Here is a 24,414-nt window from a genome sequence, read left to right on the forward strand (position 1 = left end):
GTTCTTAGCTATAGAGAATGACCAGTAGTGTTCAGTTTGGGGAACCTGTAGCATCTGCTATTCCTTATGAATTCTTTTGTATCTGACATGTACCCTGACTCTGTGAGGCTTGCTGAGCAGTGCCAATCCTCAGTTTATAGGATATCACTACTCCATATTATTAGTTAGATTCTCTGATGGACAAAATGAAAATAAAATGTCCACTTATTTATTGAAATATCTAAAGGAGTTTGTAAAGAGCCACTTAGAAATAACAAATATTCTTATTACTTTATAAAATACATCCAGGATTTTTTGAAAGAATTATTGATTAATTCATAGATCTTTGTAAACATGAATTAGAATGCTGTTCATTTTAGATGACTACAGATAATATATATATTCTACCAGCATACTGTACTTTTGCAGACATTGAATTGTATGGAATCTTAAATTGATTATTCTTCAAAATCCATCATGAAATGGATTTAATCAGTATATCTCAAGCATATGCCAAATGAACTGGGCTTAAGACCAGGGTATCTCTTTACTTGTACCTTGTTCTTTATATGTACTTCACTTGCCCTACATTATTATACCTACTCTGGAAGGTTCTCTGCTCAAAGAAACATAAAATTACATATTGATTCATCTGGTTTGTTTTTTTTATTATTGGTTGTTCAAAACATTACAAAGCTCTTGACATATCATATTTCATACATTTGATTCAAGTGGGTTATGAATGAATTGGATATCAAAACTCCTCTTTATGGTTTCTGGTTCTTTCTCACAGTTGTTAATAGGGCTATTTAATATCTTCTATTCAGTGTGTAAACTATAATTCTGTATACTTTGGAATTATTGGCTTCCTGCAACTCATTAAAAAGTAGAAATATTTTTGTTACTTAAAACATAATGATTTATTAAGGGATGGAGGCAACTGTGAGACTGGTTTAATAGTATAATCTCTAGAAAAGTATCATTAAAACCATAAATTAGACATGGAAATATTTTTAAAGTTCAGGGGCCTTTGGCACTAATATGACATACCAGGTCCAAAGACTCCACTTACCCACTTAACTTACTTTCTTTTGTACTTTTGTGCAAGCAATCAATGAACAAAGAAACACTCAGAACAGCAGTTTCAGTGCATTATTGATTTCCCACTAGTCATCTTCCTGGGCAAGCCACTCACCATTGTGAGATGTCAGTTCAGTCCCAGCACTACTCATGCTTCACTGAATTGAACTTGGTCAGCCAGCTTAATTCTTATTTATATTTAAGTGATCAGATTTTTCTAGGTCAGATATAAGTGATAGTACTATAGAGAGACTCAGTCACATTTATTGAATTTTTTCATCTTTCAGCAAAAATGGTGATCTTTGATATGCCCTGGATAATGAATGGTGAGTAAATTATTTATGCTTTCCTAAAACAAAATATCAGATTTTCTTTTTTCTTACTTTGCCACATTATCCATATTTCTACAGCTATTTTATAACAAATTGTATTGTTCTTAGTATGTACTCTTAAGACACTAGCACTAGAGTACTCAATGGCTGGTCCTAAATAAATGGGGCTGACATTCTATGCCCAGACTCTGGGGTACTCACTAGTCGTTTCTAAAAACAACCTCAAGATATTCAGTCATTCAGGTGACACTATAACCAGAAGCCTTAATTTGCCATCCACAAACAGGGTACATCACAGAATACAGGCCTTGGCTAGGTTTTCTCTTGGGCTCCAAGTGTTGAAGAAAAAGATGGGATGAATGTGAAATACACCCCAAATCTCTGTAGCAACATGGCCCTTTTGGCAGTGATAATATATTTTTGGCAATATTTTTTTAAATCCATTTAAAAACAACTTACCAACTTTAAAGTGATTGTAATTTTTGTTTTCTCTGAATGTGCACTTTCATTGATGTTTACAAATGCCAGTTACATAGAAAGCAATAGAGAAAATCAACAAAACTAAAAGTTGGTTCTTTGAAAACTTCATCACTTCAACATAATGATAAACCTTTATCAAAACTGATGAAGAAAAATACTTAAATTATTAAAATTTGAATTAAACAGCAGACATCACTACTGACTTTATCAAAATAAAAAGAACTATATAGACATTATTACTCTAGGTACATACATAACTATATGACCTGTGGGATTCTACATCATGTACAACCAGAAGAATGAGAAAATAAACTCCCTTATATATGGTGTATCAAAGTGCATTGTATTGTCATGTACAACTGATTAAAACAAATAAAAATTAATAAATTATTTTTTTAAATAATTATAAGTAAATACCATAAATAATTGTATGCCAAGAAATTAGATAACCTTGATGAAATGGCTAAATTCTTACAAAGATGCAAACAATTGAAACTGACTCAAAAAGAATCAGAATAGAATTTTAACAAAATTAAATCAGCAACCACAAAACTTCCCAAAAAGAGAAGCCTAGGTCCAGGTGGCTTCCTTGGTAAATTCTACGAAATTTTTAAAGAAGAATCAACACCAATCCTTTGTAAACAGTTCAAAAAATAGAAGAGGAGGGGAACACTTCCAAACTCATTTTAAGTGGCAAGTATCACTCTAATATCAAACCCAACAGGAAAAAAAACTACAAACTGTAATCCTTATAAATATAGATGTACCAGTCCTCAACAAAGCAAACAGAATACAGCAGAACATAAAAAGCAATATACACCATGACCAAGTGGGATGTATCTCAAGAATGTAATATAGGAAAGCCAACATAATCCACCATATTAATAGAATGCAGAGGAAAAAAAACTGCATGATCATCTCAGTAGACACAGACAAAGTATCCAACAAAATCTAGTACCCTGTCATGATAAAAGTACTGAAACTGGGAATGGAAAATGCAGAGTTGGAACAACTGCAAGTTAGATCATAGCAGTCCATAGAAGACCCCCACCCTCACTTCTGGCATAAACTGCAAGCTCAAAGGTTACCACAATCACCCACAGGTTTGATAATTCTCTGGAAGGACTGCTAGAACACATTGAAAGGTATTATACTCAGAGTCACAGTTAATTACAGAAAAAAAAAAGATTCATATTAAAATTGGCCAAGGGAAGTTCCAAATGTGGAGCACATTACTTTGCCAGAATCAATGTGTGGCAATGCACATGGAATATTGACAATCATGGAAGCTCAATCAAGCCTCAGTTTTCAGAGTTTTTATTAGGGCTCTATTACATAGACATGATTGATTAACTCATGGTTCATCTCTGTGCCCAGTCTCTCCAAAGGTATATTGACATTGTGTGACCCAGAGCCCCCGTCCTAAATCACATGATTGTCTTTCTGCCATTGTCAGTGCCCAACCTAAGTCATATTGTTACAGTGTGATCCAAGACCCTAGGCAAACAAAGACCTCCCAGAAGCTGAGGGCAAGAGCCAGTTCTTTACTACACAGAATTGAACTTGCTTAGCCTGATAAAGGATATCTATTGAAAACCTACAACTAACATCATTTAAATTATATTTCAATAGAGCTATTATCAAAAGTCAAATTTAGCACTTTATATATAAACTCCAGTAGCATAGCTTCAAGCCTGTCAACTCACAAAATTTAAATTGAAGTTATTGATAATTTTAATGTTATGCAAAAGGAAAGCTTAAATCATAGCCAAGGTAAAAATGTAATTTTCTGAACCGCTATTCCATGTTTATCATGCTGTTCTTATTTCCAGTTTTTTTCCATCGACACTTATGCACATTTAATGCAGTATTCCACTTTTAGTATCTTAAAAATGTGCTTAGACTCTCACATTAGAAAGAAGCTTAAAAAATTAGTATAAGTAAGAAATGGCATGATGGGACAAGATTGTAATTACCAAACAGCTGTGTGTGATAACAGTTTATTCTTGTAGATTCCGTAAGTTCCCCCACAGTTATGTAAACTGCATAGCCTGGGAAAAAGGCAGAGAAGTTTAGAGTTAGGAAGGAAATCTGGGTCCAGGTCACACCCATAATGAAGAGGGCTATTTCCTTCTCTTCCTGATTTCTCCTTTGAGAAAGTTTTTCAGACTGAGGGTTTTTTCAGAACCATAGGAAATGACTCTTCATACTGTTGTGCAGTTATCCCCTAAATCACATGGCAGTTTGATTTACTGTCTATAGATCTTAGCAGTTGAGATGTGTTCAGATGTTGATAAGTTTATTAATGAGCATCAGGGTAATTTAATCTTCCTGAATCTTAATGGAACATTTGAAATTCATAAGGGACAGTCACACCATAAATGCCTACAGGAATTGAGAATATTAAGTATCATGCCATGTAAAGATAAATGTTAACAGATCATAGCCCAAACTGGTTTCAAAAGACTGGGGTTAGCATGGACAATGAATCAGCTGATGAGAATGAAAAGAATTTTAATGAAATGACTGTTTTTTCTTCAGCTGCTTTCAAAATTGTGAAGAGTTGGCTTGGCCCAGAAGCAGTGAGTTTGTTGAAGTTTACAAGTAAAAATGAAGTCCAGGACTATGTCAGTGTAGAATACCTGCCTCCCCACATGGGTGGAACTGTAAGTATAGCCCTTGAAATTTATTGATGAAATAACACTGAATTAAAGCACAGCTAAGCTGTACTCTTTCCTCAAGGAAAAAGGAAAAACAATACTGTGACATACAAAGAAATATAACAGATACCACAAAGTAGAAAGTGATGGTACAGACATGTTTCAATAAGTTTTAAAGTTGTTAATTTTTAAATGGGTAATTAATTTACATGATTCTTACCTGAACAGTATTCAGTATTCAGGAAAGTATTCAGAAACAAGTCTTTAAAAATCTTACATTCTTCTACTTTAAAATTAGTCTCCTCGTACTCTTCCACAGCTAAAATTTTATATTAATTTCCAGGGATGTGTATTGCATATATAAGCAAGTAAGTATATATAATTCTTCGTCCCTCCTTCTTATCCCTTTTAAACAGGTAGTGTATTTATCCACAATTGCACATCTTGTCTTTTTTCTTTACAACATGTCTTAGAGATTATTCCAAACCAATATGTGGCAAGCTTTCTTACTCTTGTTTATGGATTCATAGTACTCCAATATCTAAGGTAAACCACAAATTCTTGAATTTCCTTTTGATGTGCCTTTAGTTTTCTTCCAATTTTGTGTTGTTCAATAGTCTTTTTAATTTAAGAGATATTATTAAGCATATCCAGTCAAGTTTCTTTTTTGTTTCATTTTTGTGGTGCTGGGGAGCAAATGAGTGCTCATGCATGTTAGCCAAGCATTATACCACTGAGCTACACTCCAGCCCTCAAGATTTTTTTGAACCAATTTTTACTACTTACAAATAAAGATCATGAGTAAATGGTTGCATATTAAATGTTTAATACTACATAACAGTGAAACTTACTGTGATAGTGCCTTTTTAGAAACCATAAAAACCTATGAACTTGGTATTCAGATTAACTTTATTTCAGTTATTTGATTTTTACAATCTACTTGTATGTACTGCCTGCCTAGCAAAACTGTATTCAGTTAGAATCAAGGAGTGGAAAATGAAAAGTTTGGGGATGTCCTGGGGTCCTAGGTTTTTTTCTTTGATTAGAAAAGACTTAAGTCTGTTGCCCAAGTATTGTGCACTTAGTACTAAAACTAAGTGTAAGTATCTGAAAATCATAGTAGTGATATTGTCATTTTTAATAATTGGCCAATAAAATTGTTGTATCTTAAAATCTGTGGCATTTAGTAAAATTTATTTTCATTTTTACATGTAGAAAAAGACATTATATTTCCACCTTTTTGTTGCTAGTGGTTTATTTCTTGAGGACTACATTCAAAATGGTAGTAGGACTATTATTTCTTGGCATAATCAATCCTCTTTTGGAGGACCATTAGTTATTTTCTAATTTTTTGCCATTATTAATATTGATACAGTGAATATTCTTATAAGTAACTCTTGGTACATGGGTACAGCAAATATTTATATAAGATAAAATCGTAGAAGTGAAATTATTATGCCAATGGGCACATTTAGCTTTTAATTTTGGTAGCTGTTGCCAAATTCCCTCTAAAGACATTGTACCTATTTACCAATGAAGTGTGAGAGTTGTGCCACATGCTTGCCAACACCTCATAGTCTCATATCTGTAACATTTGCCAGTCTCGTGTGAAAAATATTTTTCTGTGATTTTAATTTGCACCTCTTTTATTATAAGTTATATCGAGCACTTTTGTTGTTTCAAAGGCAGTTTTTCTTCTTTGATTATGAATTTTATTCAGGTGGGTGGTTAGTCTTTTTTCTGTTGATTTCTTTATATTAGCAAAAACCATTTTATTTCTTATGTATATGGTATATATTTTTCCAGTTGTGACCTTTTTAAGAAAAAATATTTTTTGAAGGGGTGGTTGGTTGGTTTGTTGGTTGATTGGGTTTTGTTTTGTTTGGTTTGGTTTTAGTTTTTGTTATTGTTGTGGGGGTGGTTTTGTGGTGTTAGGGATCGAACTCAAGGCCTCATGCATGCTAAGCAAGTGCTCTACCGCTGAGCTACATCCCCAGCTCATTATCAATATTTTTGTGCCTTCTAAGTTTTGTACTGTGTAGAAAGGCCTTTCCTACTTAAGTTTTTTATTTGCTTGTTTTTTGTTTTTAAAATTTTTTGTTTTGTTCCAGTGCTTTTCTGGTTTAAACAAATACCCAAGCATGTGCGCATACACACACACACACACACACTTAAAGCTTTTATCCATCTGCAGTTCCTTTTGGTGTGAAGAGTAAATTAAAGATCTAAGTTGATTCTTCTAGATACATAGATTGTGATTGTCCCATGCTACTAACTGTGCTTTCCCTTTCTGGTTTGAAATGCTTGTAGTATTTTAAATTTCATTGCCTAATTGAATCTGTTTTCCTGGATGAAGTAATGAATTTTAAATCAACTATAAGAGAATTATTTTTCTGTCCACCTCTGAGCAGACTGATTTCTTTTCTCTTAGGATCCTTTCAAGTACAGCTATCCACCACTGGTGGATGATGACTTCCAGACACCATTGTGTGAAAATGGGCCCATTGCCAGTGAGGATGAAACTTCAAGTAAAGAAGATATAGAAACTGATGGTAAAGAAACCTTGGAAACAATTTCTAATGAAGAGCAAACTGCTCTTCTAAAAAAGGTAATTTTATGAATAAAAGAAATGGAATCAAAAGCTGTGGTTTAGCCCCAGTTCTACCGTAGGCTGGCTATAGGATTTGGGTAGTTCACTTAACTTGTTGCCCTTCCACATCATTGTGTATAACAAAAAAAAAAAAAAAAAAAAAGAGGAGGGACAGCATGAGTTGATGAGTAGTGCCACTTCATTGTATGAAAGGCAAAGGCTGAGTCCATGCTTTGTATAAAAATTGTCAAAGTGCATCTGGAAGGAAATGTTTTACCTAATTTTTATTTTTCTAAGATAAGTGATTGATTTAAAGCTTTACCTTGATCTACTTCCTCAACTTTCAAAAAGCACTTAGTTATCACTCTTTCTAGAAGTTTTTAGGGGCTTGATAAAAAGATAAATACAATGTTATAATTTAGTAGAAATTTAAAGACTCTTAAGGGAAGGACCATGTTATATTTTCAACAGTGACATGTTTATAGTGAGCAATCAAGTATATGTTCATGGTCATGTTTAAATTTGTTAAAATATACCACTTAGACATAATAAATGTATATTAAAGATTATAATTTAGATTGAATCAAAATAATGTTTACTCTTTGGCCTAGTGACCTGTCCAAATATCAGTGTGAAACTAAAATGTCTGTATTCTTTCTCTCTCTTGGGATGTGATGTGTGTGTGTGTGTGTGTGTGTGTGTGTGTGTGTGTGTGTGTGTGTATGTGTATGTCTTTTAGACTAACCCAGCTGAATCTACTCCCAAAGCAGAAGAAAGTGAAAAAGCTGATTCAAAGTTGAAAACTTTCAAGAAACCACTGAGTGTATTTAAAGGTCCCTTATTACACATCAGGTAATAATTGAAGATTTTATTAACTACATTGTTATAACATATCTTGAGGAGGCAGCAAAATTAAAATACACAATTAAGGGTTATCTGGAAATATAAAACTAAGGGTTATCTGAAGACTCACCTTGGTTTCCAGACATAGTAGATATTTATAGCTACCTTCTTATTTATTCCATTGAGTATGTGTACATGGCCCTCATCATACATCAGATAATAAAGGTGAATATTCATATATTAATAAATCTGACATGTATTTTTCTCATATTATCTATGCTTACATAATTAAGGAGATGTCAGAAATGCCACCAATAGAGGCATTTGTTGATTTGCCTTGTAAAGCCAAAAAATGGGTTTTTGACTATAACCCAATTTCAGCACATCTCCATTTTTGTTGCTAGGTTATTTGATCAAAAAATATTAGGATTGGGGTCTGGGGATATAGCTCAGTGACCCTCATCCATGATAATCTAATATAGTATTTCCTGTCCCTGTACTTGAAACCTTCCTGTGTAACTGGTTTTAGGTATATCTCAACCAGACAGAATACTTTTAAAAAATCTGATCTGAGATTCTCTAATTGACAAAATGAGTCTTTTAACACATATTTTGATTACTGTTGTAGTTGGATTTATTTCCACTGTCTATGTATATATGTGAGAAAGATACACACATACATTTTATTTCCCATGGTTTTTCTTTGCCCTTCTCCAATTTTTAAGTTTGTTCTTTTTTGTTCCCATTGTTCCCTCTACTAATTTGTAAGTTATACATTCTGTGTTTTCACGAGAGGCCTGTCAAAAGCACAGATCCTAACCTGTGTCGAGGTTTGACAAGTGGAGCAGGCTAGGAAAGAAACCAGGCTGAAGCAGGACAGCTTCCAAGGCTGCACTTGGACTCTGCCACCATTGCCTGTGCCCGCAACAGAATCACAGCACAAGGACCTACCATATGTCCATCTCTCCAAAGTTGCTTATGGTTTTTAAGCTGGTTACTGTGAGTGACTCAGAGGTGCATAACCTTGCTGTCTTTTCGATGACTTAAGATTGGTCCCTAAAAGGAACCCATCAACCATGCTGTCTTACCAACTTGTCCAAAAGTATGCAGAGCCCTTCTGGGAGAGGTCTTCCTTAATAAAATGTGTTCTATAGATTACAGAATATTCCTCATGTGTAGACATTCCTTATATAAAATGAATCTATTTAAAGATGTATCTGTTTAAAGATGTATCTCAAAATCAAAATATGTATCTAAAGACTCACCTTAGTTTTTTAATTAAAATAAAAACACCATCCAATATGTCCCTCATTGTTTTGAGGCACCAGATATGATTTGACTAATGTGAGTTAAGTGCACAAAATTTGCATGAATTGTTTAAGTTTTAGTGGATCGTAGGCATTACATTGGCCACTAAGTAAAATTTGAATTTTGAGGCTCACTGAGTTTACTGTTTGATAAGTTCTTCATTTAGTTCCCAGTCCAAATTTATTTCTCTTTTTATTTCTCTCCTCTGTTACCTAGAAAAGCCATTGTACAGAAAGAAGTTTCTGTTATTGAAATATATTCCTAATAATCTTTTTAAAGTTATGTTCTTCTCTGTTGGTATAAAACAAAATGCCCAAGCCCTATCTATCTGTAATTAGGGAAAGTTGAAACAGCAATATCTTCTTTGCTTTGATTATAATCCATATCCTTTTAAGGACTTTAAATAAATGCACCTTAAGATTGTGTTGACTATAGAATTAATTCACAGTCTTTCTTATTCTCTCTTATTTTGCTTTTGATTTTAGGGAAAACAATAGGGTTTCTTAAGTAGCATGCATTAGATCAGTAAGATTAAAATGTGAAATTGAATTAGGTTATTGTTTTGTAGTCTTCTTTTTCAGTGAAATCTCTTTACACAAATAAGCATAAAATATTAACGAAATATATTTTTCAAGCTAAGATTATATTGTCATTTATTCTTAGTAATGCAAATGCCCTATGTTTTTGTCACCACCTAGCCCAGCAGAAGAACTCTATTTTGGAAGTACAGAATCTGGAGAGAAGAAAACTTTAATAGTGTTGACGAATGTAACTAAAAATATAGTGGCATTTAAGGTAAATAGCTTAAGCATATAATAAATCATGAGTGAAAGTGTGAATTGGGAAGTGATTTGAGACATAATGATAATTGAAAGATTGATAGTTGAACAATGAATAATCTTATGCAAAGATTGAACTTGAACAGTGTTTTTCTTTATGATACTTTTAGTCATGTTATATAACCCTAACATACTAGTTCTAACTAAGCAGCACAGCTTGTCTACCATTTTCCTTGGGATCTCTATCTCAGTCTTTAATGCCCCCTCATAATGTCCAAATTATCCCCAGAGTTTAATGGTTATTGTAAATAAAAGCCCAAGAAAATCACACTTCATTATATGAATAATTTAATTCATAACAACAGTGGAAGAGGAAACTATAAAGTTCCAAGTGCACATTTCCCTCAACTGCAGTATATTCTAGAGTATAATTTATATTGAATACTTACCCAATACTGAACATTAAATGTAACAAGACTGAGTCTGCAACCACCGATATCATAGATGTTTCTTTCTTAAATCTCCTCTTTGATTAAGATATAACTGTTTGAGCCAGGCATGGTGGTGTACGCCTGTAATCCTAGCAGCTCAGGAGGCTGAGGCAGGAGGATCACTAGCAAGGCCCTAAGTAACTCAGTGAGACCCTGTCTCTAAATAAAATACATAATAGGGCTGAGGATGTGGCTCAGTGGTTGAGAACCCCTGAGTTCAATCCTCAGTACCAAAAAAAAAAAAAGATATAACTGTTAGGATGTTGTAGATGTGCTTTGATTGTCAACTGTATTTAATTTCTGACTATCATCATACTGGGATCTACTGTGCATTCTGTTGTATGAATTTGCATCACTAAGTGTAGGCTATTAGCAAACAGGATACATATTTAGTAAATGGATTAAATTTTTTATTTAAGAGGAAGGTAAGTGAAGTATTTTTTAGATAGATCAAGATGCTTTAGCCTATTGATGAGGAAAGATAAAACTTATGCATAACCACCAAGGTTGCTCTGTAGACTCTTTGTTCAGTGATTATTAACTGCTGATGTTTTTTAATCACAATTTTTCATATCTCTGGTTGTACACAAAGTAGAGTCATGCCATTCATGTCTTCATACATGTACTTAGGGTAATGATGTCCATTAAAAGTCATTCCACCCGAAAAGCATACAGGTTGTTATCATACAGGTTGTTGTGTGACTCCTGTGTTTCCAAACAGGTGAGAACAACTGCTCCAGAAAAATACAGAGTCAAGCCAAGCAATAGCAGCTGTGATCCTGGTGCATCAGTGGATATAGTTGTTTCTCCCCATGGGGGTAGGTTGTCACTGTGGCCATCAGGTGTGGTGGGAAGCTGAGACATGGGGCTGTTTATTGAGTCTACAGAGATATAGGGCTAGAATGTAGAAATTAGCAGAGTATCAGCAAGCCCCCTCAGCCTTACTCTAGCATCTGTTTTTGCATGTGTGAAATGAGATGGTCAAAGGGTCTCCAAAGCCCTTTCCAGCATTAAAATGTAATTATTTTTTAATGAGTGACATTTTTTTAAAACTGACACCAATTGAAATTGAGTTTCAAAAACATAAAATTTTTCATTTGGGGGACTTTTTACATGTTTAAGGTAGTTCCCTTTTCTTCTTGTTCCTTAATGTTATTTTCTAGAATAATGCAGTAAGCTACACTTCCAGCCTCTTGTGAAGGTTCCTGTTCACATGCTAATTGCCCTTTTGGAATGCAGGTTTAACAGTCTCTGCCCAAGACCGGTTTCTGATAATGGCTGCAGAAATGGAGCAGCCATCTGGCACAGGGCCAGCAGAATTGACTCAATTCTGGAAAGAAGTTCCCAGAAACAAAGTGATGGAGCATAGGTAAGCTTTTTGTCATAGGCTATCAGATGTGTGGAAGAATCAGAAAGAGAAATGTACCTCCATGGGGGAGGCACCGTCCCTTCCTTCTTAACTCTGGGCATGAAGGACCTGGAACTGCTCAAGGAGGCCCTGATAACAGAAATTCTGTGGAAATTACACATGCACATTTCTGACCTATAAACCATATTTCCAAAAAAGCTCATCTTGCCTGTGAGAATGAGTGTTGCATCATAGGAAAGAATGAACTTAAATAGTCACCAGTAAAGCAATACTGAGATATACTTGAGTATTACCACACTAAAGAGCTCTCTGCAGCCATTCAAAGAAGCATAGCAAATTTGTTTGTTCTGACATGGAAATATATGTGTGATATGTTATCAGAAAAGAAACTAATCACAGAAAGATATGTATAACACTATCCTATATAAAGGGGCTTAGTATAGGTAGAGGGTAGGTATATACATATACATGTATGTATATGTCAGGTTGTAACAAAAGTCTTGAAATGATATACAGAAAAGAAAGAGAAGACTGTGTTGTAGTTTAGTTTTGCTTTGTTTCTTTTTTAATTGGAATTATGATTTATTGGAGTGTTCCCAGTTTTGCCCCCTAGGGGACACTTATCAATGTCTAGAGACATTTTTAGTTGTCACATCTTAGGGATGGGGTGAAGTGGGCATGTAGTGGGGGAAGCCAGGGATACCACCTAACCTCCTGTAGTATACAGGACAACCTCAATTCCTCCAAATCAAGTGGAACCAAATGTTAAGAGTGCTGAGGTAAGAAACCCTCAGGACACTCAGAGTAGCACCTGAAGGAAATTAGAGTGAGCCACATTGGTAACTGGACAAAGACCTTTGTAGGCTCAGGGAAGAGCAAATAAAAAAGAATTATGCTTGGTCTGCTTGTGTTCCTACAGCAAGGAGGTCAATGTCACTTGACTCTAATAAGTGGAGAGTGCGGGCAATGAAAATATAGGGTACAATGAGATGATAGGATACCAAATCACTGCTAGTGATCTGAGTTTAAGAGGAGAAATACTTACTTGGTACTGAGCAGAGCCATGAGGTAATCTGGTTACTTTTCTTAAAGGATCCTTCTGGGACTATAGGAAATAGTGGCCAGATGCAGTGGCGGCCATGCTTCAGAGGTTACTCTGGAGTAGTGCTTGCTGTGGGCCAGCACAGTTCTGGATGCTTTATTTTCATTCATTCATGGAGTAGTTCTGAAGACTACCCTAGGAAGGCGGGAAGGATTTTTCCCACTTTAGAGATGAGGAGCTAATAAACCTTATTGGTCACATCTGAGTAGATTTTTCACAGAAGGAGTTGAAAGAATACAAGTGTGTCTAGAACAGAGTAAGCAAGCGGTAAGAAAGAAAGTAGGAGAAGCAGGAAGCGGCCAGAGAAGGAGCTCAGTCCCCTACTACAGAAACAGAGGTAGATCTGACCTGCCTTTGACAAGATCATGCTGTCAGTGATATAGTTAATAGAGTCTAAGAGGATAAGAATGTGCCTAGGGAGATAGGTGCTATTTTAGTTGGCCCAACAAGAGAGGTGAAAGATTAAGCCTATCCTAAAGGAGTGTTTTGTGGTCAAATGGAGGTGGACAATCAGCAGAGTTAGAAGGGAAATCAGGCAAACTCTGCCAAGTCATCAAAGCCCAATGAAGAGAATGTGTCACCAAGTAGGAAATGACCAGTGGTATCCAGTAGTGCCTTGTGGGTCAAGAAGGATGAGGTACAGCATGACCAGTGCCGGTTGGTGGTGACATTACAGAGGTCACTGATAACCGTACACAGAATAATTTCAGTTGGCAGGAGCCACATAGATGAGAGGAGGTGAAGAAATGGAGGCTGCTGGAAAATCTGCACTGGAGCTGTCTTTGGTTAGGAAAAGAGTACAGTGGCACTTGGAAAGAGGACTGTGGCCTTGATAAAGGGTCCTTTTTAATAAAAGAGATTTGAACATTGCTTAAAAACCAGGTTCTGAGACCATTAAAAGAGGAGAAACCAGATGTATAAGATATATCATTAGCAACGCAATTCCTGAGAATGCTAAAAGGAGCAGGAGCAGAGGGATGATTAGCCTCAGTCCCAGGGAGAAGAGGAGAAAGGAATGCAGAGGGAGACCCAGTTTCCAGTTGTTCCAGTTGTTTTTGCATGAATTAATTACACATTTAAATTTTGAATTATATTTCAGGAAGACCTACCTTTTTTGTATCAAGAGTTTTTTTTGGGGGGGGGTTGGTTTGATTAAATGTGTAGATGTGGGAAAAATTTGAAAGGTTGATAAACACTGGTATAAAAGGTATTAAAGATTAATTTGAAGTTCTTATGAAACAGTCCCTCAAAATGAGGGGGTGGTTTTGGCTTTGTTATATATGATTTGCCTTATTTTCTTTGCTTTTGGTTTTACCTGTTCCTTGTGGCTTGCTTTCCTGTAAATGTCAAGAAGAGATCACTGTTTTCTCCCAGAAAGTGGGAGGGCAGTTTGGTGATGTGGTACTGAGGCCCAAGTAAAGCACTATCTCCTATCTAGAAAGGTTGACTGCCTTCAAATAGTAATATATCTGGATGAATTCTACTGAATACCATAAAAAGTTATTTTAAAAAGCTTTCCATTGAATCCCATGGAGTATTGAACAGTATCCATAATCTTTTGTGTTCTTAAGATGCTCAAAGAAGGCTGGGAGTATAGGTCAGAGGTAAAGCACTTGCCCAGCCTGTGGCAGGCTGTATGTAGGTTTGTAGCACCAAAAAAAAAAAAAAAAAAAAAAACAGAGACCAGAAGATAAATAGATAAATACACACTGAGCCATTACTTTAAGTGACCCTGGGGAAAGGAATGATGTCTCTGTCTGTTACATAGACTCCTGTGTTTAACTTTTTCATTTTATATTTTAATTGGTGAGAAAATTTACTAAAGGTTTTAAGACGTTGTTTTCTTTGTATTTTCATAGGTTAAGATGCCATACTGTTGAGAGCAATAAACCAAACACTCTTACATTAAAAGACAATGCTCTTAACATGTCAGATAAAACCAGCGAAGATATATATCTACAAGTAAGTATACTTTCTTCCTAACTGAAACAAGTTGTTAATGCTAATCAGCATTAGAAATGCACTTTTCTCCACTGACAGAAGGGAAAATCTTTGACATAGACGCGACAAAAGTGCTCTCTTCTGTGAGAAGAGAAGCCAAATTAGAAATGGTAAGAGGTGAGTTACTTTTGGAAATCTAGCCTTTAAAAAGCTCTGGCCATTTTAATTTGGAATAGAGATCTTCTGCTTTGCTTACTATCAAAGAATTCCATCTTGCAGAAAAGGGTACCAAGTAGCACATATAAATTTGAAAGAGACAGAAAGGTACTAGGGGTGTAGCTCAGTGGTAGAGCACTTGCCTATCACCAAATTTGAACCAAAGCCCTGGATTTGAACCAGCACTGCAAAAAAGAAAAAAAACGGACAGACAGAAGTGCTCTATTTCTAAGTAGCTCAAAGGTTTCTGTGCCTCCAGGAAGTGATTGCTGTGCTCCTGTCTCAACTAGAAAATTGTACCTTTTGAAATAAGAGTAATCAGACACATCTGACCACCAAAGAAGTCGAAAGCCTCCTTGGATTTCTAGCTCTCTGCCTTTCTGAATAGATGGGCCCCATCCTGTTCAATGTTTGGATTTCTAATACTCCTATTTGTCATTCTTATGATTAATGATTGTTTTTATTGATATAAATCTTTTTCCTCTTCAGCTCAATCGTTTACTAGAAAGCAATAGGAAGCTTGAAGACCAAGTTCAGCGCTGTATCTGGTTCCAACAGCTGTTACTTGCCTTAACAATGCTCTTGCTAGCTTTTGCTGTCTCTTTCTTTTATTCATTGTACAGTTAAAGTGGTGGTGCCTGATCAAAAACATGGCTTTTTCATCTGTTATTTGGAAAAAGTAACAGACCCCAAACTACTCGACCAAGCTACTAAAAGTATTGCACATCTCTGCTACCTAAAAGGAAATATACAGCACTTAAAGGGGTACAGCACTTACCTGTCTTGAAAACAAATTGTTCGAATAAAGAAATGCTGGAGAAATTATTAGCGAGTATAGCTAGTTAGGAACGTAAGTAAAGGTATATGCATTGTGTAAATTAATAGCTTAAATGTAATTTATTTTTTTTCCTTTTGATTCAAATACTTTCAAAGCTTAAGTTTTATCATGTAAATACATTAGCTAAACTTAAAAGTATAAGTAACATGCTTTGTTGCAGCCAAAAAAATGTAATCTGCTTTTTTATGACAAAATTATTATAGCTGAGCCGACTTACTAGCTTTTCTATACTCTGTATATAAAAGAATATGTATATTGAAAAAGAAAACATACTTAACAAAGTAATTTATGTAATCATGACTTTGTAAATTTGAGAAGCACTTCCAGATGATATTCTTTTGGAATGTAAACCTATTCAATGCCAAACCACCTTTGCCTTTGTTTCTCAATGTTCCTTAACAGCCTGCCTTTTATTAATCCTGGACTTTTTAATGAACAATTTCATTTCAGTAGAATTTGGAAAACTAAGTGTGGTTGGCTCTTTGAATTCTGATAGTAATGCCCAGAAGGCAAGTCTCTCCAATCAGTCCCCCTTTCCAGTCATCTCAATGCAACTTCGTGTTGTTCATTATGGCTGGACGTTAAACTTTTCACCTAATTTATTATGAAAGCCTGATCCTCTGTTCTTCCATCTTCGCCCTCATTCCAGAGCAAAGGAGTCTCTGTGGACCACAAATTGCACTGTCTTCACCCTCGCTTCTAAATGAAAGACATTAGATAATACTTTTTGAAAAGTTAGTTTTTCAAGATGCTAAGCATTCTGATGAATTTGTAGTTCAAAATATTCCTTGTTAAAATCAGCCAGTTTAAAAAAAAATTACAAAAGACTGGAGTATCTATAAGGGTGAACAGAAAAAAAAATGTAGAAGCGTAAGTATCAGTTCTCTTAGAGAGTAAAAAATATAACTCATGATGGACTGTAAAACCTTCAGACCAGGACTAATTGACTGACTTGTTATTCTGCCATGGGTATAGAAATACCCACCCAATGTGGTTCCTAAATTCCTGAAGAGATATACCTTGCAGAAGCAGAAGCTAATGAAATTAGTTTTCTTTCTCATTAATATACCAGTTTTAGTACCTTTTGGTTCACATGTGTACTTTATATGAAAGAAAAATAGTCTGCTTGTAAAATAAATTTGAATTTTGATTGAGCCATGTTTGGAGATTTATTTTATGAAATGTAGTATTGTTGGCTTTCATCTTGAAGAAGTTGAAAAACTGAGATTTGGAGAATGATAAATAGATTTCCTTCAAAATTGGCACAGGAAATAAAACCTTAAAAGGACACTGGTGTGATACTTTGTCTTAATTTGAGCTTTTCTGTTTCAGTTTGCCACCTCCAGATGTGAAAGGGACTGCAGTCCACCCTAAGTACTGTGCACAGTTCTCCCTGTGTATGTGCACAGTGGCTTCCCCTTACATGGTATATTTGGGCCTTAATATAATTTCCAAAATTATTTGTGTATGCTTTTCTGTTCCTTGGCAGATTAAATGAAACAATTAGCCAAGTTTGGAAATGTATTGTCGTAACGGTGTCCCTTTAATGTTTCATATGAAAATTATGTTGACTCACTAAAATATCCTTGCTTGATATGTAGTCAGTTGAAATTAATATATCTTGTTAATGTTTGTGTATCTATTAAATGTGACTAAGCAGAATTACTGAAAATTGACTATAAAAGCAAAGAATCTAAACTTTTTTAATTGTCTTGATTAATCATATATATTTATAAAATCATATATTTACATTTACATTTTTGTCTTTCTTTGGATTTAATTACAGTCACATGATTATTGTTGGAACTCAAATCAATAATTTTATTTTTAATCATGTCATTACATGTTTATGACCAAATTACCAAGGACTTTCATTTAGATTTAGATTTTTTTTCACTTGGGAATGGAAATTAATAAATTTTCCATGAAAACATTAATGAGATATCATTAGCTTGATCTGCAAGTAGCCTAAAAATGCAATTGCTGGTAATCCTAGCCTCAAATTTAATAATACCATAACTGTTTTTATATCTTGCCACTAATTTTGACTGGATTTAATAGCACTTTATTGTATAATTACAAAAAAATATATTCCTAGAATTGTTGCCAGTGTAATTTCTCTAATGTTCAGGTGCTTTTCATATATTTTCAGTATTTTTATTACTATATTGGTATTTTCTTTGTATAAATTGATCAAAAGAACATGTTTTCTATTTTAATATGTTTTAGAAAAATAATTACATTTATGAAATAAATATCATCAGGAAATAAAAAAAACTCTGGTCTCTAATTGATAAAGCATCTTAAAGAAAATCAATGTTCAAACTCACTCTGACCTTTTAAAGATCATAGTAATTCCTTTTGGATCTGCTTTGCATTTTTATAAGGACAACATTTCAGGCCTACAAAGATACAGTCCTGTGCAGGTAAGCCTATCCTTTAGTGTGTCTTGTTTTTCCTCATCCCTGTGTCTAGTTTGGCTACTCTTCAAAGCAGTGCTTAGCAGTGGACCCTCTGTCATGACTTGGTTCTTATTATTGAACTCAGTGAATCCAGATTGTCCCATTGTTCCCCGGTTCTAGTATCCACACACCTTCCTGCCTGATGAGAGTAAGCAGGAAGCAGGCTAAGGAGGCATCCTGCTGGCTGCCAGGCACGTGGATGATGGGCAGTGTGGCATTGATTGCTCCCAAAATCAGGATTGTTGGGGAGGGGCACAGGGAAGCCCAAACTGCTGGTGGAAAGGGTTGTTGATGTTGGTCCCTAGCCACTGGAAGGCACAACCATCCAAATGGGAAGTACCTCTCCATAAAAATAGAATGCATTAGAACTGGTACCTCTTCTGAAAGAGGTGGAGATTTTTTAAGGGGGGGGGGGGGCAGATAAAAAGTTCATCATTCCATCTTATAAAATAAAACTACAAAGAGCATTAACCTACCAAGAAATACCATACCAACTTGAGACAGTGAAAGACTGATCTTTGTAAAGGACAATTTTCTAGGAAACAGGAACTCCTCTGTGGAAATCTTCAGCCTGGAAAGAATTAAGTGTAGGAATCTTCAACTCTCTCTTCTACATTTTCACTCCCAACTCAAGGTTTCCTGATCTCAGAACACCATGGGCTGTCAGAACCATAGGGCTTTCTCTCTCTCCCTGGCCCAAAGGGACAGACTGTAAATGTTCCCATTTGTCCTGAGACTAGCAATTAGGAGTGAGAGCAGTGAGGTAGACTGCCTAAGTTCAAGTTCCCTCTCTTGTTACCTCCTCCCTGAGTGTCTTGGGAAAGTCAACCTGCTTCAGACTGTTTCTTCTCTCTACCTAATGCAATAATTATATGACTAATTGACAGGATACATGTGAGAATGAGGAAATAATGTAGAGTATCCACTGAGACTGGCCCACTGAGACTGGCCCACTGAGACTGACTGTGCTTGGTTGGTGTATTGTCTCCACCACTTTATATTCCAGCTTCCTAAAACTTTTCACATTTGATCTTGAATGACATACCTCATTCACAGCCAAACTGTCCTGCCTTGCCTTTTTGGCACCTCAATGAAATCATCACATCTGATCTTTCATGTCTGGATTTTCATTTGTCCTCCTATTGAATAAATATCCAGTCTCATACCTTCCCCTGCCACACTCCTGTCCCCTGCCATAAGAAGTAAAACTCATCTTTTGCACATGTTAAAATATTTGAAGAGAATAGGTTTAACTGGCAAGACTATAGGGGGATATCTCCCTGGCCCTTAGGACAAGATGTATGTTCGTTTGATTGATTTGAAGTCTCTAGAGGAAAAATTTGAGTGATCCTTGAAATTCTTTTAACAGTTTTTTTATGCTCCTTTGCCCTTAGCAGTCTGGGAATACATCATAAGATCTGTTTTTTTAACAAAGGACAAGAGAGTGCAAGAAGGTGCAAGGACTACAAGGGTAGTCAATTTCAGAGCCAAGAGTTGAACTAGTTTCCCAAGAGCAATGCTCATCTGCTGTAACCACCTGGAGCTGTCACATTTGAGTAACTGGTTAAAATGTTGAATGGGTGAATTTGACAGAGCTTCACCTTCACTAAACAGTATGAGAAGAAAAGTGAATGAAAATAAAATACTTAGAGAAACAAGCAACAGAATAGCCCCTCAGGACTTTTGGCTGGAAATGTAAGTTTCCTGGTATTCTAAGCTATAGATAGACCTTATTTTGGAGAAAGGTTTTCAATGCATGGGCTAATGTTTACTCTGATGGAGTGTTTTGATGTGCAATATCAACCCTTAAAGGGGTTGATTTATCACTCCATTGAAGGGCATCTTGTACAGTGTATTGTCATTAGTTATCTCAAAAGCATAGTCTAGTGACCTGAACAAGTTGTGTGTTTAATAAAATCAGAACATATATTAGTTTTCTATTGCCATATAACAAAATTCCACAAACTTAGTAGCTTAAGACAACACAAATTTACTATCTCACAGTTTCTGTGAGTTGAATCCAGCACTACATGGCTGGATTCTCTGCTGGGGTTCTCATGACTGAAATCAAGGTGTCAGGTGGCTGTATCTGAAGGCTCAAATGGATAATGATCCACTTTCAAGTGCCTTCAAGTTGTTGGCAGAATTTGTCCCCTGGTGACTATAGGACTAAGGTTGTAGAATTCTTGCTGATGGGGGGACCTCTGAAGTTCTAGAGGCCATTCTCAAGTCTTTGCTCTATGTCCTCCGCCATAAGCAGTTCACAGCATGACTGTTCTTGCTTTAAAACTCTTCTTTCAAGAATGGCCCAGTTTCAGTGAAAGATCTATCTGATTAGGTCAGGCCCACCCAGGACGATCTTTGAGATTAACTTGAAGGTAGTTCATTTGGAACCTAAACTACATCTGTGAAATCTTTTCTCTGCATATAGGTAATCTAATCATGGGGGTGATATCCCATCACATTCACAAGCCCCACACTCAAGAAAAAATTATACAGAGCTTCTGTTGTCTGGGACCTTAAGTTCATCCAATGTAGTCCCCCAGGAAATAGGAGGATCAGAAGTCAACCTTACCTAGTCTGATTGATGGCTCCCTTGCTAGATCTAGGACTATAACAAAGAAGTGAATCATTTGTCTTTGTCAATCCAATCTTTGAATTCACAAATGTTCCAGCAGAAGTTCTAATCCACACCTGAAAAGAAATGGACTAGAATTTCTCTATCAGGCACCAAATGACAGGTTTCGGTATAGTATATCTCTATCCCAGTTGACTTTTTCTAGTCTAATGGTTTCAGGTTACACAAATATTCAATTTTATAAATAAATTGTTAAGGGAAAGTATGTAACCACTATATTAAACATTTACTCAACCATAAAAGTACTCAAGAATGATGCTCACAAGGAGTTAATTTGTTAGAACAAAGGGTACTTCCAGTAATTGTGTGCTTTTATGAATGAAGATCTAGTGAAAACAATCAGCTTTTTAAACTCTCCTTTTTCTTTCAGAATAATCCATTCACTTCAGCTAGTTTATTTAAATCCCTTCTTTTAGACATAAGTATGCTTTATGAAAATAGGAAAATGAAAAGGTTTCAACTGTCTAAAAATATCCTTATAGAGACATGCATCATGTTTCCAATATTTATACATTGTTTTGCCTTAAGTTCTATTATTTCAAAAAGCCCACTGCACATTTTCAGGTTGTTCTTGAGCAATATATGTATGTATATGTGTTGAAAAATCTCACTGATTTCCTGATTCATTGTTGGAAGTCATTTATGTATTCTTAATACATTTCTGACTGCAAGAAGCTTCTAAAACTTCTAAGATTGTGCCTCTGCCCTTTCCTTGCTAGATCTGGGACAAAAAAAAGTGAATCCTTTATAGTGAATCCAATAGTCATGTATCTTTTTTCTTTGGCACTTCAGCATTCTAATTCTGTGGCTCCTTAGTGGGGATGGGGGGTAAAGAAGTCATCATTAGGGATAATAACAATAGCATGACACAGTCTAGCAAAATTTACTTTCTTAATGTGACTGAACTAATAGGTTGCTAAAAAAGAAAGTTCAAAGAAAAAAAGGCAAGTGTAAAAAGCAAAGCTTCCTTGCAAATCCAGTATTTACCACCCTGGGATTTCTTAAACTGCTTAAGATCTCAGTCCTTAAAGATAGAGGTGTATCTAAGAGTGAGTTATATTCTAAAGTCAGTGCTTAGGGAAGAGATGAATATAGTCAGAATTTTCCTTGAAAACTTTGTCTCTACTGAGATGGGCATAGTAATCCATATCTTGATGAATTCAAAGCTTCATCATATACCAGATAAAGTATTAGGTTTACTCTATTATTGGAGTGGGAGGAAGGGGTCCTGTATCATGATAAATATATGTAGTGTCTCTGTGGTGTTTTTGTTTTAGTTTGTTACCTCACACATGGTAAGCACCCATGCTTCTGCTGATCTACCATTCCCAGCCCTGTATTGTGTCTCTAAAACTAGTTACCAGCAAGTTCATCTTGTTTTAAGAGTCATAAGAGAACTGAGAATGAATGAAGGGAAAACATTCTATGTATATGCATTAGGTGAAATGGACAACCTTTATTCTAAGAGCTGGGGGGCTGAATCTAAGTGAGGGTATTCACATGCTTGGGGGCAAAGTCAGAACTGAAATCTGATCTTCCTTTTAGTCAAACCCCTATAAAAGGTCTCAAAACATCGCCACTTCCATGCCCTGTTGTCTCACTCCATTCTATGGTCTAGTCCCATCACTCCAAAAAAAACAGCACTTGTTAAGGTTCAGAGATGGCCTCTATGTTCCTTTATTCAATGGAACTATTTCAGCCCAAATTTGAAATGGCTCTTGCTATAGCTGTACTATATCAACAACTAGGTTTCTGAGACAGCAAACTTCTTTTCTTTGTCCATTGACACCCGTTAGTTACCTTCACTGGCTCATCTTCCTCTGCCAACTCTTTAAGATATTACAGATTGAACTGGACTCTCTTTCCTCTGTCTCCTAGAGAAAATCCTCCATATCAATGGCTGCAAATACCACTGGTAAGCCATTAATCCTTTGTATATTTCTATCCCAGATCCCCTGTTCTAAATACAGACATATGTGTCTACAGTTAGCTTTGCAGTTTTAGGTATTCATCACAAACTATGAAAATCAACTCACAGTCAACCCCTGACCTTGTCTTCCAGTCCCCATCTCAAAGGATGGCACGACCTTCCATCCATTTATACCATCTAGAAACCTGACTTTCATCCTTGACACTGCAGAGCATTCCTTCTCCGTTCTCTCTCTCTCTCTCTCTCTCTCTCTCTCCATTCACCCCCACTTCCCAGTTTCTCTCACCTGGACACCTGCAACAAACTCAAGCAGTGTCTGGGCATCTTCAACAATCTTTCCTCATATTGTTTCAGAAACATTCATACCTGGTGCATCTGCACATCTGATCATACCACTCCTTTGATTAAAACCCTCAAGTAGACTTTTTGGCTTTGAATCCATGATTAAACTTTCTAACTTACCCTACAAGGTCCTGAATGATTGAGTCTTTGCCTACCTTCCCAGACTTATTCCTCCACCCCACTTCCAAGTCTCCCTTTTTACATTTAGGGCCCATTCTCTACTTGGAATTTCCCCTCCCCTTCCAACCTCCTACCTTTATCCATTCCCACCGGCTCTCAGCTCATTGTTGACTCAGAAAAATATCCCTCATTCCAAGGTTGTATGTGGTTAGAGCCCTGTGTTAGATGCTCCCGTGACACCAACATGTTTTCTTCATAGCACTCATTATAGCTTGTATTTAAATACATGTACATCTTTTATTAATGTTTCTCCCCTCATTAGGCTCTAAATTCCATAAGGCAAGGGATAGTATTCATCACCAAGTCCCCAGCATATACCACAATACTTGCTGCATGCATACAGCCTAGCTGATGAAGGAAAAAAAAGTTTCTCAAATTTAAAAAATAGACTACTCTTGATTTTTATGCTAGCATTCCCCTTCCTCATTCCTAGTTTTTTTTCTCCCCCAATGTACATCAATCAACCAACATTCATGAAGCACAGCTTCAGGCAAAGCATATAACTTGGTGCTCAGGGGATAGGGGGGTGACAAGTATTAAAGGACAGTCACCATTCTCAAAGAACCTAGAATATCTGTCTGAATCCTGAATGGAAATTATAGGTCAGTAGGGTCATTGCCTCTCCAGAATTCGTAAAGATATTTCTTCTACCATGGACTCACTAGAGGTGGACGGTATTGAGGATTAGCCAAAGGTTTAATGATCAGGAGCTTTCCCCAATTCTTCATGTCCTACTTGCATCCCAGAAGGGACCACTATGATCTCATTAATATCATGCTAGAGCAGTTCTTCAGGTGCTGTTTCTATCTCATAGGTCTGCATTTCCTCAAGTAGGTCCCTTTGAACACTAATTA

General features: G+C 35.9%; 1 protein-coding gene across 3 annotated transcripts in view; it reads left to right on the forward strand.

Annotated features, from left to right (window-relative positions):
- Window positions 1-18,298, forward strand: part of Mospd2 (motile sperm domain containing 2) — a 44,333-nt gene extending 26,035 nt beyond the window's left edge. The window contains exons 7-15 of one of the 3 annotated variants that reach the window (XM_027946538.3): window positions 1,347-1,385; window positions 4,413-4,537; window positions 6,963-7,139; window positions 7,861-7,973; window positions 9,971-10,067; window positions 11,264-11,360; window positions 11,782-11,911; window positions 14,873-14,975; window positions 17,341-18,298. In XM_027946538.3, the coding sequence (XP_027802339.2) occupies window positions 1,347-1,385; window positions 4,413-4,537; window positions 6,963-7,139; window positions 7,861-7,973; window positions 9,971-10,067; window positions 11,264-11,360; window positions 11,782-11,911; window positions 14,873-14,975; window positions 17,341-17,382 (923 nt within the window). In that variant the 3' untranslated portion in view covers window positions 17,383-18,298. Of the gene's footprint in view, window positions 1-1,346; window positions 1,386-4,412; window positions 4,538-6,962; window positions 7,140-7,860; window positions 7,974-9,970; window positions 10,068-11,263; window positions 11,361-11,781; window positions 11,912-14,872; window positions 14,976-15,659; window positions 17,163-17,340 lie in introns of those variants that run through there. The other 2 variants (XM_027946537.2, XM_071606195.1) reach the window with 2 other exon arrangements.
- Window positions 18,299-24,414: the final 6,116 nt, after the last annotated feature.

This window comes from Marmota flaviventris, chromosome X (genome assembly GCF_047511675.1).
Source record: "Marmota flaviventris isolate mMarFla1 chromosome X, mMarFla1.hap1, whole genome shotgun sequence".
Taxonomy (NCBI): domain Eukaryota; kingdom Metazoa; phylum Chordata; class Mammalia; order Rodentia; family Sciuridae; genus Marmota; species Marmota flaviventris.